A 16,602-nucleotide genomic window follows, 5' to 3' on the forward strand; every position below is an offset into this window, starting at 1 on the left:
TGGGTGCGGTGGGTATTAGTTTGGTTTCATGTTGATCTGGTGTAGGTTATTTACTTATATTCTTGTCTTTGAAGTTGTGGAAAACTGCTGATATTACTGTATTTCTTTGATGATACTGTACATTTAATTAAATCAAAGGCACTTTAAGCTCTAGTGTGAGTGCCTTCCACCATTTACGTTAGTTATAAATATAAATAATAATAAGTATTAAGGACCATCTAAGAATACTAATGACTGGTTAAGAGAATGTAATACAACCGTTCTTTAAAATGGTTGTCAGTAGAGCAGATGCAAAATGTTTCTGAGAAAACGGAACAACCTTCTATTGCCATCAGGAGATAATGAGCATGTGCCTATAGCATCACAGTTCTCCAGTAATTGTTTAGGATATTGTCTGTCTGCTTTGTACCTGTTGTAGTTACTTGTCCCTGTGCAAAGTCCATGTTAAATGCTACCATTCTGCACTGGTAATGTTTTACACCCAATTTCCATTCACTTTGCACAGGTGAGATTACTACACCAGGCACAACACATTATGGAATTAGGTCTGTAATATATTGGGGCATTCAGTGCATTTAAAAATACTATCAAACATGAACTTGATGTTGAGATGTGGGCAAAATTGTCAGGATTGGCATGAAACAGGTCAACGAAATACAGATTTTCTACTTTCCCTTGGACTTTTTTTGTGATCTTATGGCTGCTGTATGTAATTTTCCTGACATGTTTAACACTGAAACAATCTATTCATTGAAGTTAAAAGCCTTATTTATGCTACTAGGCCTTTATCAGAAGTAGGTGTAAGCCTGGCGTGAGATCAGAATCGGGCCTACTTGATGCCATGCTCTTGTAGTTGTTTTAAAAAAAATGCATCTTTAATGTGTAACAGCAAAAGGGAACCCAGCTCAGTTGCTGGAGCCTAGCTGTAGTATAATACCACCACTAAATGTAAACAAGGGCAGAAAAAGGTACGTAACTAAGGCTATGTCTAGACTGCAGTCTTTTTCTGAGAGATGGGAGGTCTCTTGGAAGAAGTCTGCTGTGTCCAAACAATGCATCCACTTTTCTGAGACTACTCTTGGAAAAGTGGACACGTTCTGCTGACATCCCTAGTCTACCCCGTGCCAGGAGGCAGAAGGGATGACTTGACAGAGGGGCTTTTCTTGACATTTCGCCTCTGCCTGTCTTTTTGCCGACAGTTTCCTGCAGTCTAGACCCAGCCTAAATGTTTTGAGCAGCGTGGCCGTCTATATCTTTTTATTCCAGCACGTAAAATTTTTCAAAGAGATAACTGGTTTGTTAGGTAATAGCAGTCTTCTTTTTAAGCAAATTACAAAGCTTACATTGTCTTGCCAAATTCACTTTCATGCTACTTTTTAGTCATTAGCTTGCTACTCCTTTGCTAAGGGATGTTTCCCTGTGGGAACATGAAACTACTGCTATCATCACTTTCCTCTCTCTTAATTTTATGCTAATGAATAGTCTCTGTATGGTGAGGGACCAAAACAAACTTTATTTTAGAAATGAGAGAAACTCTTTTAAGAAAAAAATCCAAGTAATCCAAATTGTCATGTTTTTCTGTTTGAATCTACACCCAAATTTATAGGATTTTTTTTCTGTTAAATGTAATTATAATAACACATTTAATTTTCTTTTGGCAGAGTGAAGATATATACCTTTTAAAAAAAGAAGTTGAACAGGGGGAAAGAGATCTTGAAAAACTTCAGACCTTACACACCGAATGCCTGCTGATGGATTTGAATAATGGAGAAAAATATAGTGAAAATAAGTATGTCCTCAAACTGCCTTTATGCCTCATGAGTATACTAGAGGACTCAAACCATCTGTTAAATTTCTTGTTTCATGTGCATTTTGCATTTATACCTCTGACATTGTCCTTTAGCCGTTTTCCTTTCACAAAGAAAGGTTAAAAAATCTTTAATACAATTGTTACGAGTTTTCTGAAAAACACAAATCTGGAAGAAAAACATCTTAAAAATGTAGTGTGAGGAATTGGAACAAAATAGCTTGTGATCCGCAGTAGCAGCAGTTACATAAACCAGGTCATGTAGTGAGCATTGCCTACTTGAAAAAACAATCAAACAAACAAAAAACCAGTTTGACCCTTCACTTTGTGATCCCACATATCATGTTCGTTTATTCATTCCATATTGATTCTTGTGGTCTCAGAAGAACTGTCCCATCTGTAGGATGAACTGGGGTGGCCACCCCAGACCCTGTGCTTTTGGGGGCCCCACAGTGGCCACCCCAGCCATAGAATCATAGAATCATAGAAGAGTAGGACTGGAAGGGACCTCGAGAGGCCATCGAGTCCAGCCCCCTGCCCTCATGGCAGGACCAAGCACTTTCTAGACCATCCCTGAAAGCCATCTATCTAACCTCTTCTTAAATATATCCAGTGATGGAGATTCTACCACCTCCCTTGGCAATTCGTTCCAGAGTTTGATCACCCTGACAGTTAGGAACTTTTTCCTAATGTCCAACCTGAACCTCCCCTCCTGCAATTTAAGTCCATTGCCTCTTGTTCTATCCTCAGAGGCAAGGAAGAACAAGTTCCCTCCCTCTGCCTTATGACACCCTTTTAGATACCTGAAAACTGCTATCATGTCCCCCCTCAATCTTCTCTTTTCCAAACTAAACAAGCTCAGTTCTTTCAGCCTTTTTTCATAGGTCATGTTCTCTAGACCTTTGATCATTCTCGTTGCTCTCCTCTGGACCCTCTCCAATTTCTCCACATCCTTCCTGAACTGCGGTGCCCAGAACTGGACACAATACTCCTGCTGAGGCCTAACCAGCACAGAGTAGAGCGGGAGAATGACTTCTCGTGTCTTGTTCACAACACACCTGTTAATGCATCCCAGAATCATGTTTGCTTTTTTTGCAACAGCATCACACTGTTGACTCATATTTAGCTTGTGGTCCACTATAACCCCTAGATCCCTTTCTGCTGTACTCATTCCTAGGCAGTCGTTTCCCATTCTGGATGTGTGACACTGATTGTTCCTTCCTAAGTGGAGCACTTTGCATTTGTCCTTGTTAAACTTCATCCTGTTTACCTCAGCCCATTTCTCCAGTTTATCCAGATCCTTTTGAATTATGAGCCTATCCTCCAAAGCAGTTGCAACCCCTCCCAGCTTGGTATCATCTGCAAACTTAGTAAGTGCACTTTCTATGTCAATATCTAAATCGTTAATGAAGATATTGAACAGAACTGGTCCTAAAACAGACCCCTGCGGAACCCCACTAGTTATACTTTTCCAGCAGGATTGAAAACCATTAATAACTACTCTCTGGGTACAGTTATCCAGCCAGTTGTTCACCCACCTTATAGTAGCCCCATCTAAGTAGTATTTGCGTAGTTTATTGATAAGTATATTATGTGAGACTGTGTCAGATGCTTTACTGAAGTCTAGGTATACCACATCCACCGCTTCTCCCTTATCCACAAGGCTCGTTATTCTATCAAAGAAAGCTATTAGATTGGATGGTGGTGGGAAGAGGATTACTTGAGACAGGCACAACAGCAGCAGAGGCAGCAGCAGCAGGAGTCACCTCCCCCCCGCCCCTCTGCATTCACCATGCGGGCAACATGTGCTGTGCCCTCCCATCTTGCTGAGCCTCACTTCTCTGTGGCGGCAGAAAGCACCCTGCCTCCTGTGGAAACGTGGGCCTCAGCAGGCTAGAGGGTGGGGTGAAGCGGGCTGCCACTCACGCCGCCCACAGGGGGAGTGCAGGGGTGAGGGGTTTCGAGGGGAGGTGACCCATGCTACTGCCACCGCCTCCTACCCCTTGCCTCAGGTAATCCCTGTTTGGATTGGTTGGGGATAGAGCAGGGAGGTGCAAGGGGGTTGCTCTTGGCCTGGTGCATGAGGCATTGTGGGAGGGGGATTGCCACAGCATACTAGTTACTGAGTTAACGATATCCGTCGAGATGGCCCAGGGTCTCAGTAAAGTTTTCCCCCTAAAGTACCACTACACTTAGATCCAGTTAATAAGTCATTGGCAATCTGTATATACAAAGGCTGAATGTGCATGATGCTAAAAATGATAAAATATGCAATGTGTTTATTTCACAGCTTGTTTTTAACAGTAGATATATTTATATCACTTCTTATTTATAGAGTGGCTCACTCTTCTCCTTTCCCCCCCTTGAGAACTAAAAGCAGACATAATTGAATATTCTGGCTTTGGTAAAGGATAGATTATTTACATGAGTGTCAGAGTTATTTGCCTGAACTTCTGTGAGTAAAACGAATACATTTTAACCTATTTGTGCAGTCAAGACTGTAATAAAATAATGTAAATCATTTTGTAATCTTCCCAAGCATTTGAAATCCATATTTAAATGTTGCATACCTTTAAACTTAACATTTGAAAAGTGGTTCCTCACAAATGCATTTGTACTCGTGCAAGCTATGCACTCACTTTTTACTTTATTGCTCTTAAACAGGCATCACAAACATACTTTTACTGCATCCTCTGTAACCACACACGTTCAGGATCTGAACAGCTCTTCTACCAGTAGGCCACACTGTGCCTCAGAGGAGCCATTGTTGACTTCACACCAGCGCATCGTAGATGTATGGCAAACTCGCGGTGGTAGTCCAGTCAGAAGGAAGACAGCACTGTATGCCGGTAACTATTTAAAATGATATTATTATTCAATGAGTTATTTTAAAACTCTCATTTATCTTCCTTTATTTTTGTTTTTGTTCATCTTGGATGTTTACCATAGACTGCTCAGTGTCCCTCATTTGCACTTTCTGCTACAGCATTGTGATGGGTGGTTTATACCCCCTGCAGAGGAATGCCTAATTTAAACTGTTTTCATTGAAATTTTAAAAATGCAATGTAAGCAGTTCAGTTAATAGTAGACATTTACCCCCTCTCTTTCTAATATAAATAATTGAATCATTGTTTGTGTGTACCATGAACAGCACATGTGTGTGTTTTCGTATTACAGTATACATTTGAAAAAAACAACCTTGAGAAAGTACAGAGAACCAGTTAGTGCTTAAGCACTGTTATCTGTGAGGGCTTGTCTAAGACAGTTCATTTAAGAACATGGAGAGAAAACCCCAGTGTTATGTTTTCAGGAATTGCAGGAAGCCATTTGATTTGTGGATTTGTTGTCTTTTTCTCTATGTCTCAATATTTCTAGAGCAAACAAAAACCAGTCTGCTGAGAATGCTGGGTCATCAAGTGAGGTCCTGTGAAGAAAGAGCAGATGAGAGGATATCTCCAGAAAGAAAGGGATTTTTGCTCAGAAATAGCTTAAAATCTGCTACTATTTTTAAAGGCAAGTTGTCACAATTGGGAGAATTTAAGTTAATTGTTCTAATTTGTGTAGATCTGATGGTTCTGCATTTGAGACAGAGCTGAACTTTGAATGGGTTTCCCTGGTCTGGTCAAGGAAGCATTTTCAGCAGGATGATAAATATGAGATGTTAAAATAGGATGAACACCCACTGGGCAATTCTTTCATTTGTACATAGCATTCAATTTAGCATCCTCTCCAAGGGAAAGAATGGTCTGAGTTTTTGGAAGGACCTCAAAATCCTTGTACACAGTCTATCACTGTCTTTTTGGCATGAAGGCAGTGCAAAATACTTTATAACTGAAAACGGTTGAAGGCGCATTTGAATCAAAGTTGCTTTTTCTGAAGAAGATACCTATCTGTATGCTCATGGTAATCAAAATCATGTGAAAATTGCTCATTGTATGAGCTTAATGAGATTTTTCTACAGATTTAACTTAACATGGCCATCCTTCCATTGACACCAAGTTACGTTACTATGGCCTGATTGGCAAAACAAACTCGGTGAATCTCTTTTTGAGTTAAAGGCTAAATCTAAACAAAGTTTGAAATAATTTTGAAATGGTAAAATTAGGCTTTATCTATACTGGCACTTTTGTCACTAAACTTTTTGTTGCCTGGGTGTGTGAAAAAAGATGCCCCCAAATGTCAAAAATGTTAGTGACAAAAAGTACTGCTCTAGACAGTGCTTCATCAGTCAGACCTGAGGAAGCCACTGTCCCATTTGGAGGTGGCTTTTCTGTTGTTGCCAGAAGAAAAAGCAGCCATATACAATATCTTATGCTGACCCGGGTGCAGCAGCACAGCTGTGCTGTTGTAAGGTTCAGAACGTAGAACATTTTTTCAGCTGGGGACCACTGACCCACAGAAAAAATCAGTTCTGGGGCCACACACAAGTAAGAAGTGGGGAAAAAACCAAAAACAACCCGGTGGATGTGGCCCCCAACTGATTAGCAGCACCCCTCACATTTGAGCCCTGGGGAGGGAGGCACCACAGATCAGGGCTTCCCCAGAGGGCTGGATTAACTCTTCTGGGGGCCTGGGACTAATAAATGCTGTGGGGCCAAAAATGAGGGGTTCAGTGGGTGGGAGGGGCTGCCGGGGTGTGTTCTGGGGTTAGGTGTGCATGGTCTAGCGTGGGGCATAGGTATGGGAGGGGAGGTGGGGGTTGCAGGAGCAGGGTGGAAGGGTGGGTACAAGAATGGGGTGGGGGTGTGGAACCCAGGGGAGAGGAGACAAGGGAAGGGGTTGCCTACCTGAGGCAACTCCTGAGGTGCAGGTGACCTTGTGCCGCTCTGTGCACTACAGGTAAGTGCTTGCTGCAAACATCAGTCCCTCCCCGCAATGATTCCCAGCCAGTAGGAGCAATGCGGGGGCAGCGCCTGCAAGAAGTGCTTCCCGGAAGCATGCAAAGTCATTTCTTCCCCCTGCCAAGCAGAGCCCACGGCTGGATGTGGACCTGGCTTGCTTTCATTGGGTCTGCGGGGCTTGGGATTCACCTTCCTACTGCAGTGGGGAGCCAACGCTGGCACTCCAGCCGCAGGTGGTGCCCCTGGCATGGCTGGAACACCAGTGGCAGCTCACACCACTGTGGGGCTAGGGGGGCAAGTCCCAAGCCTCTCGGGCAACCTGCAGGCTGGATCTGGCCTGCAGGTCATAGGCTCCCCACCCCTAGTCTAGGCACAGCATTAGAGCTGATCTCCTTTTCCCTTTCTTACGGAGGTCTTGTGAAGCCTGAGTGGGGAGAACTATGTTCATGTTGATCAAATGCCACACCTGAAATGCAAGAGAGATTAATTCTCATAAATAAATGTAGTAGTTTAAATAAGCATTATTGTACAGCCTCAGGAGCACATCCAGTAAGCTCTGATAGAGAGAACGCTAATTACTGACGTTGTGTGTGTGTTTGTGCAAAACCATTTCCTGATGCCTTTGTAAGTTTATAAATGTTTTTTCCACAGGTCTGAAAACACAAAAGATGGCAAAAAGAACACCCACAGAGTACGTGCATGTGTCATACACAAGTGGTGGTGGTTTATAATTCTTTATTGTCAGTAACTTTTATTACCAAATACGTTTATCTGATATTGTATCTCACAACTCTTATTTTTAGTTCTCTAGATATGTCTTCAGCTCATTGGCTAAAGACTCATGGTTTGGTTGCTAGACGACTCACCATAATGGATGCCTTAGCTCCCACAGCTGTTCCTCACAGTACCAAATACATCCCAGTTTTAGACAAATATGTTGTTTCTAAAGTATTTGATGAGGTAAAACTCTTATGCTTTTTGGGGGGAAACTTAAAATGTATCATTGCCAACAGAAGGGTTTTTTATTATTCATCTAGATAGATGTTGGATAATTATGTTCTCAAGGTCCCACTGCAGTGTATTTGTTATTCACAGTAAATATACTGTGTGCATTTGGAAATATTTATTCACAACAGATACTGAGACAACAAAATTATATTAATTATTTCTGTTTCCTGCAGGGTGACAAGATAATAGAGCTTAATGCCCTTTCCCTTTCTTGCTTACATACCGCTTCATGATGGAGTCTAGCCACCCTGTAACTTGTTCATTGGTCATTTGTGATATTTGTTAAATCATTGGAGTTCTGAATTTTGGACTGAGTTAGTCAGCTGATAAACTGTTGACACTTTTCTGGATTATTGAGTTCTGAGGGCTATACATGTTCTTGAGTGCTTTTAGAATAGCACAGAATGGAATAATCCAGGCTTCCATCTTGATAACTGCTAAGTGCCTGTTGTGAAAGTCTGAGGGTTCACAATTCCCACAGAATTATCTGTCTTGAAATATGAAACTGTGCCCTCCCCCGGGGGTGATCCATATTGTGGAAGGGTATACCTGGATGAATTCTTGTACTGGTATTTCTCTATACATGCTGATAATTTGCTGCAGTTCACTGTAAATAATAAATGTTTTTCAAAAAAAATGGCAGTGGGAAAGCTGGAGAGAATGAACTTAAACTGAAGAATGAGGAGGTAAAGACTGTGAAAGTGATATAATGTAGACCTGAGTGAAATATTAATAACGAAACTTGAACCTACACATAATTTACATTTTTTATTTTTTTTTTCAGTTTTAAATTCCAACTTGGGTACATTTTTAAGGAAATTTTTGCCGTGAAAAAATTTTAAAGCAAATATAGGCTCAGTGTTTTGATGGAAATAGCCAAAAACCCCAAGTTTGTTTCTGATATTAAAAATATGGGGAGGGATACTTGTTTGAAAGAAAGATGTCTTTTTGCATCAAAAACTTAACATAATTGTACACTTTTGCATATTGTATATGTGAAAATAGCCATTTTGCCAAACTGAATAAAGCAAAATGTGTGTGAAGCTTCATAAAACAGTGAATTTTTGTATGAAATGTCTCATAACAGAAATAGTATACTTTACATAGCTTTAATTGGGCAATTGTCACCACTCCCTTTCTGCTTTCCTGGAGAGTCCTATCAGGTATTCTCTTCCGATCTCCCCATGCAGTGACCCCCAAGTACTCCCTGCCTCTTTCCAGGAAAATCTTGAAAATTTGTTGTGACTTCTGTATGAAAGAAGCACCTTGTAAAAACTTAAAACATGGACTTGGGGAACGAGATGTGGGAGATGTGGATTCAAACTTGTCCTTGTAGGCAGGAAGAGGAAAGATTTGAAAGCACATCTCCTAGATCAGTGCCTTAGTCACCAAATTCACAACTACAGGATTTTAAAAATAGTTAATTTAATGGTTTCAGGTGTTTACATTTTAAATTTCAGTGTTGTGAAGTAGACCAAAATGGACCAGGAATTTCATAGGGTTCATAAGAATTGTGAGGTTATATTAAGAATTTTGGTTGCCCCCATGTTTTGAAAGGCTCCATTCAGAATCATAAGTATGTGCAACATTGTTGGTGTTCTTTTGCCTCAAGATCGTAATTTTGTTGGAGGTAGAATCCTCCTTTACTTTCTTAGAGGACAACATTATTTTTTACATTTATTCCATACAGCTATTAATGCACTAGTACAGGGGTCAGCAACCCTTGGCATGTGAGCTGATTTTCATTGGGCCCCTCTCCTCCATGCATCTGGGAGCTTGCTCAAAGCCAGGCCACCTGTGGATTAACAAAAGACCAGCTAATGATGGTGGCCACGCAAAGGCTCTGTGTACAGGGAACACTGTCATAGTGAGGTGACAAAAATGCATAAATCTAACTGAAGAAGTTCTCAGAAACAAAAGGTGGCAGCCTCACAGCAACTGCAGAAGGAGAAAAAGCCACCTGACTCTGCTGAAAGTAACTAGCAGTAACTGTGAAGCCACTCAAGCTCCCATGGTGTAGACACAATTAACACATGGCAGAGACATACTTTCAGATGAAGGCATTATTTGTATTGCATCTTCTGATTGTTTTCGTAACCCATCAACATTCCTTCAGTTTTTTCAGGATTGAACTTCAGCCAGCTCTCTGTCATCTATTATCTAAGCTCAGTTAGGCACTGGGAAATATATTTAAATATACTATTTGAGTCAAAAGTAATTTTGTAGAATCTGCATTGGTAAATTTATTTAACGTGATAGTACCTTAGTCCAGTACTCTGTTTCATGTTTCCTTGTGATACTGTGCACTAGAATTTTTCCAGAATTACCCTGGAATATATGTTAGTTGTTTGAAGGGATGTGGGGAGTTGGATTGGGTAATGTTATTGAGGTTTGGGAAGTTGAGGGAGGTTTCACTCCCCTCTTTTCTTTAAGAGCTCTCATTAAGGTGTCTAGCTGTGCTTTTTTTTTAAATGAAATATGCTTCTGTAGATCCTGTCATATATCTAGCCCCAAATTCTCAAATATTTAGGCACCTTAAAATGTAAATAGATGCCTTGTGCAATTTCCCAAAGTGTGTACACAGGTGAGGTACCTTGCTTCAGTTGAAACCAGTGACACTGATTTCATCTGGAATTAGGCACCTAACCTACTTTGATTTTGTGAAATCACAATAGGTACTTATCTGCATCTTTAGCAACCTAAATATCTTGAGAATTCTACCCTCTAGTGTGTAAGATACGACATTTAACATGTTTAAATGTTTAAATAAGTAAATATCAATTTGCATGTTACATTTGTTATATGTAGAAATGGATGGCAACAAGCTGGTGTTGTATACATAAGTATAATACAATGATGTGTTAAAACATTATATAGTACAGTATATAATATGATCATGTTGGGTATCTTGTTTGTATCCTTTCTGTGCTACCCATTAGCTATTAAATTAAGATTGGAGTGAGTGCTGCTCCTACCATTTAGAATTTAAATGGAGGTTTTGCTGGCTTAATTTCTTTGTTTTATAAGAATTATTTGGAGGGTTCCAACATTCACTTGTAGGGGTCACAGTAGCACTTAAGATTTTGTGTGCAAGATATGCAAGCAAATTAGGCCTTATTTCAAAACAAGTGTTATGTTTCAGCGTCATTATCTTTGATCGGTATCAGTCTTGTGGATCTCCAAACACTTGATCTCTCACATCAAATACTTGGCTTTTTCTTTATGCAGTATGGGACTGATTGGATCACAGAGATTCCCTTGAGACTGTTACCCATTGTACTGATCATACCTGTCACCTGCACTCTGGCGTGCCCCATCTCTCTGTCCTATGGGCCAGAAGCTCTGGTCTCCCCAAGCAAAGGCACAAAGTTGGGGTGACATCCCCCAACAGCGTAACAGACACTGACACTGATAACAGCTCAGCTCTGGGAGGGCTGAGTTACAGGGACTTGACTCCACTCAGGAGCACAGCCCCAAATAGGGACCAAACCCCCAAAGAAATCCATCTTACTGTGTATAAAAGTTTTACACAGAGGCAGTGTCTAAACTGCAGAGAACTGTTGGCAAAAGATAGGCCAGTTGTGCACTGTAATTGGCATATCTTTACCAACAGTTCTGTTAGGAGAGGCTTTCCTGACATTTGGCCCATTCACAGGGGCTGGGGGGAGGGAGGAGGAAAAAAACCCTCTACAGGTATCTATTCAGTGGGATGTCTGAGATCACTGTGAATGTAAAAGGTGGGGAAATTGTCCTTGTAATGCGTAAGATTACTGAAATCTTTGTTGAGTCCATGGGAATAGGTCTCAAACTTGAAAATAAATTCCAATTTAGATGTCTCCCTTTGTAATCTGGTTTTAAAATCCATTTGTCTTAAAACACAGACCATTAAGTCTTCACTAGTTGTCCTGCCAAGTTGAAATGCTCACTTACAGGTTTATGTGTATTCAGATTCCTAATGTCTGATTTGTATCCATTCTTTCTTTGGTGAAGTGATTGTCCAGTTTGCCCAATGCACATGGCAAAGGGGTGTTGCTGGCATACGATGGCATATAACACATTAGTGGAAATCAGGAATATGAGTCCCTGATCATGTAACTGACATGGTTGGGTCCAGTGATGGTGTCTCTAGTATAAATATGTGGCCTGTGTTGGCAATGGGGTTTGTGCAAGGAAAGGTTCCAGAACTAGTATTTCTGTGGTATGATGCGTGGTTGCTAGTGAGCATTTTCCGGAGGTTGGGTGGCTATCTGTGGGAAAGAACGCCTTCTCGCCTAGGGCCTGCGAGAGTGAGGAATCGTGTTCCAGTATAGGTTATAGATTGTCAATACTGTGCGAGGGGTTTGAGTTGAGTGATATAGGTGATGACAACTGGTGGTCTGTTATGTTCCTTCGTGGGCCAATCTAGAAGTAGCTGGCTTGTGGGTATTTGCCTGGGCCTGTCACTTTGTTTCTTTACTTCTCCTGGTGGGTATGTAAGTTTTGTGAATGATTGGTAAAGATCTTTGGTCTCTGTCAGTAGGATCAGAGCAGATGCGATTGTATCGTAGGGCTTGACTGTAACCGATAGATCATATGTGTCCTGGCTGGAAGCTGAGGTATGTAAGTATGAGTAGCGGTCAGTGGGTTTTCAGCATGGTGATCCCCCGAGGTATGAGAAGGTTGTGTTCCATGCAACCCTCGTCTACCTTGAATTTTGCAGAAGTCAAAGAATCATTGGGGGATGGGTTGGGACCCTGGGAGGGGGCAGAGGGGTTAAGCCTGTGGTGGATTAGGGCTGGAGGGGGGGTGGGAGGGTGCAGTTGAACCTGGGCATGCAGGGGGTTGGGGTGGGGGGTTGAGCCTGGCCAGGGGCTTGGAGCCAGAGCTGGGGGGCGTGTAGGGAGGTGAGAGCTGGAGCGCTGCAAGTGCACACGCTGGGTGTTGGGAGCCCCAGGTGCAGGTTGAAGCCAGAGCCCTGGGTGCTGGGGGGAGTGAGCTGGGGCCGCGGGAGGTTGGGGAGGGGTTTGAACAGGGTGAACCGGGGTGGGAGGATTAGCTGAGGGGAGGTAGAGCCTCATGCACCTGCAGCGGCTGACAGCGTGAGCCCCTGTCTGTGCTTGTGGCTGACGGCCCAGTGCACACAGAGAGTGGGAGCCCAGCATGTGCTGGAGGGGTTGAGCTGGGCAGAGGGGTGGATTGAATGGGGGTGAACTGGGGTGGGGGTGGGTTGATCTGGCAGGGGTTAGAGCCCCTGTGCATGCTGGTGGTGGCTGACAGATGGAGCCCCACATGTGGTGGGGAGGTGAGCTTGGGCTGCAGGGACGGGGATGAGCCGGGTGCGGGGGGTTGAACGGGGAGTGCACTGGGGTGGGGTGCTTGAGCCGGGGGAATTTGGAGCCCCATGTGCACTGAGCCAGCCACATGTGGGTGGGGGTGAGCTGGGACTGCACGAAGGTTGCGGGGGGTTGGGTCAGGGTCCATGGGGTTGGGGCCTGGGCGTACAGGGGGGCTGGGGCCTGGGGATTGGATCCGGTTCCGCAAGGGTTGGGGCCAGGTGTCGGGGGGGTGGAACTGGGGCATGTGGGGGTTGGGGCCCAGGCACTTGGGGGTTGGGGCTGGGGCATGAAGGTGGGGATGGGGGATGGGGGTTGGGGCCGTGTCTGTGGGAGATGGAGGGGAGCCCCAGGCAAGCAGCTGGAGCCCCCCACTGGGGGAGTTGAGCCAGAGTGTGAGGGGGTGTGAGCTGGGGCCATGGGTGTAGGGGAGTTGCGGGGGTTGAGCCGGTGGGGGGTTTAATGGGGGTGAATCGGCACGCCTGTCAAGTGGCACTGCTCTGGGAACCAGGGGGAAGTGGGTTTTAGCCCACCTGGCTGCATGCAGCGGCAGGCAGCTAGGCAGGTTAAAAGCCTTCCCCCTACCTTCCCAGAGTGGTGCCTAGCGCTGCTCTGGGAAACCGGAGGGAGGGGCTCTTAGCATGCCTAGCTGCCCGCAGCTTCATATTGCGCAAAACTCACGTTAAAACGAGTTTTGGGCAATGTGAAGCCGCATAAAGTGGGTCCTTACTGAACAGAGTGGTATTGATTTGACCATCAGTGATTTATACTGTGGTGTCCAGGAAATGGATTACTCATGTGGAATGGTCAAAGCTGAGACTGATCGTGGGGTGCAAATTTTTGAAATCCCTGTGGAATTCGTCAGTGGTCTCTTTACCATTGGTCCTCATGATAAAGATATCATCTATGTAGCGTAAGTAAAGGAGTGGCAGTAGGGCATGGGAGCTGAGGAAACGTTTTTCTACGTCAGCCATAAAAATGTTAGCATACTGTGCGGCCGTGCAGGTGCCCATAGCAGTGCTGCTGGTCTGGAGGTATAAATTGCTCCCAAATCGAAAATAATTGTGGCTGAGGACACAGTTACATTGCTCAGCCACCAGATGTGCCATGGTGACATCTGGGATAGTGTTTCTGATGGCTTGTAATCCATCTTCACGTGAAATATTGGTGTAGAGAGCGCCTACATCTACGGTGGCAAGGATGGTATTTTCAGGAAGATTTCAGATGTTCTGTAATTTCATCAAAAAGTCAGTGGTATCTTAGAGATAGCTTGGAGTGCTGGTAGCATAAAGTTTGAGGAGGCAGTCAACATAGCAGGATAGCCCTGCATTAAGGGTGCCAATATCTGAAACGACAGGGCGTCTGGGGTTTCCATGTTTATGGATTTTGGGTTGCAGATAGAATAATCCTGGCTGGGGTTCAGAAGGCGAATCTCTATGAATTTGGTTCTGAGTAGAGACAGGGAGTTTCTTAAGCAGATGGTGTAGTTTCTTTTGGTATTCCTCATTAGGGATAGAGGAAAGAGATCTGTAAAATGTGGTGTTGGAGAGTTGTCTAACTGCCTCCTGTTCATAGTCTTATTCATGATATCAAAACAAGACCACTCACAAATCATTGCCTTGAGAATCAGGCCTTGAAGTTTCGTAAGTACCGCTATTGGCTTTCACTAGACGACCTGAATTAATAAGCAGGTTTACACTTCATATTTCTAATTTCACATGCAAGAAAGATACATGCATGCAAATAAAACGTACGCAGTCAGGGGATCACAAGCTCTTGAATGATGGATTACTTTCCCTCTTTTGCATAAAGCATATTTGAGTTATGCACATTCATATTCAAATATATATTTCCATAAGAATATGGGGGCATAATGTCACACAGTCCTTTGAGGTTTTCCTTGTGTGTGTAAGTTTGGAGCATTGCAGTATTCTGGTAGATAAAGAATAGCAGAATAAATGAAGCCTTTGCTTTTTTTGTTTGATGTTGTAGGTGTTACCCCTGGCCCATGTTAGCAATGAGAAGAAGCAGATCACACTGATTAATCCACAGGCAGTGAATCTTGATGCATATAAAGGGAAGCTGGAACAAGCAATTAAATCCTATGAAAGGCAAGTCTGCTTTTTCTTCGGGCTGACATCATTTTTCATATAGAGAATTCAGTTCTTACATCCCTGACTGCCTCACCTGTACTTTGCTCAGTAATTCATTACCTTGGGGATTTATTTTAATATTCTGTACATTTGAGCATTTACAAACATTGTGTAAAATGTGTCCTACCACACAAGGGCATCACGTGGGAAAGACATTCATGGTCACAGGCCCAACCCTAAAGGGCTGAAGCAGGGCAAGGGGCAAACAGCAGAGCCCAAGTGAAAGAGGTGGGGACAGAGCCTTTCACTTTAATCTCAACTGGATTCGCAAAATGAGGTAAATGTAAAACAAAACCCTTTCTGAAACAGAAACATAATACAGATATAGACAAGGCAACAAACAGGTGCCTAATGTTACACTCCTACAACTGTATTTAGGTGCCTAAATAGTTGCTGTGAGTTTTGTTGTTGGCTGCTTGGCGCTTTTGAAAATCAAACCACTCTTTTAGGCTTCTAGCTATGGTTTTTGGAGTGTAACATTGCACACCTGTGTTGTAAGATGTTGGCCCTTATTTTTACGTTATCCCTGCCCCCGAAGAGTTGTGCTGTGTTTATTGTTTGCAGAATTAGATAGGAAGTAAACACTGAAAGTACATTATAAATCTTAACTATTTTCCATCTTCTAAGTTTGTGGTTTTTGACAATTATGACATTAGTAATCTTACCAGATCTTGGTGGACAAAAAACTTTAATAATCTATATGCCTGGTAAAATTTTATTCTAATAAAATGTACAGATTTAATGACTAACTAATGAGATATGAATATTCGTTTGTTGATTAATTGGTCTGTTGGCTTTCCAAATTTTAGGCCATGTCTACACTACAGAGTTTTGTTGACAAAATGCAGTTTTTGTTGGCAAAATGGTGCGTGCATACATACTACGATGCAACTTTTGGTGGAAAAAATTACCTGTCTATTGCCAAAATAAAACCACCCCAATGAGAGACCAGAAGGCTTTTTGAGAAAAAAATTGTTGACAAGTGCTAATGTAGACACTGTGCTTCACTTTATCACTTTAATTAGCCTCCAGGTGGGATCTCATGATGCCCATTACGACTACTCTGGTCAGCGGTTTGAATTCTGTTGCTCTGCAGCCAGCGAAACAGCCGTCCACCCCTCCCCCATTAAAGCCCTGGTAATTTTTGACATTCCATTTCCGGTTTCCTCTGCATAGGAAGATCTCATTGTATCTTATCAGGTGACCACGGCAGCCTCTCACATCAAAAGCTTTCCCACTTGGACCACTGCAGAACTACTGCATCTACCTGGTATTTGGGGATAAGGAGCTATGCAGTCCCAGCTGCCCTTCAGTCATAGAAATTTTAAAACCGATGGGCAGATCTCTCGAGGCTTGTGCATGATCATGACACACTGCAGTGCGGAGCGAAGATAAAGGAATTGAGGCAGGCATACCAAATGGGTAGCAATCAACGGCTCAATGTCTGGTAGGCAGTCGGTTTCAAATGGAGTACCCAAAGG

General features: G+C 43.0%; 1 protein-coding gene across 1 annotated transcript in view; it reads left to right on the plus strand.

Annotated features, from left to right (window-relative positions):
* Positions 1-16,602, plus strand: part of VWA3B (von Willebrand factor A domain containing 3B) — a 123,939-nt gene that overhangs the window by 60,908 nt on the left and 46,429 nt on the right. Inside the window, exons 17-22 of the mRNA XM_074983284.1 lie at positions 1,662-1,789; positions 4,472-4,656; positions 5,183-5,320; positions 7,300-7,339; positions 7,452-7,608; positions 14,961-15,079. Of these exons, the coding sequence (XP_074839385.1) occupies positions 1,662-1,789; positions 4,472-4,656; positions 5,183-5,320; positions 7,300-7,339; positions 7,452-7,608; positions 14,961-15,079 (767 nt within the window). The remainder of the gene's footprint in view (positions 1-1,661; positions 1,790-4,471; positions 4,657-5,182; positions 5,321-7,299; positions 7,340-7,451; positions 7,609-14,960; positions 15,080-16,602) is intronic.

This window comes from Carettochelys insculpta, chromosome 1, assembly GCF_033958435.1.
Source record: "Carettochelys insculpta isolate YL-2023 chromosome 1, ASM3395843v1, whole genome shotgun sequence".
Taxonomy (NCBI): Eukaryota; Metazoa; Chordata; order Testudines; family Carettochelyidae; genus Carettochelys; species Carettochelys insculpta.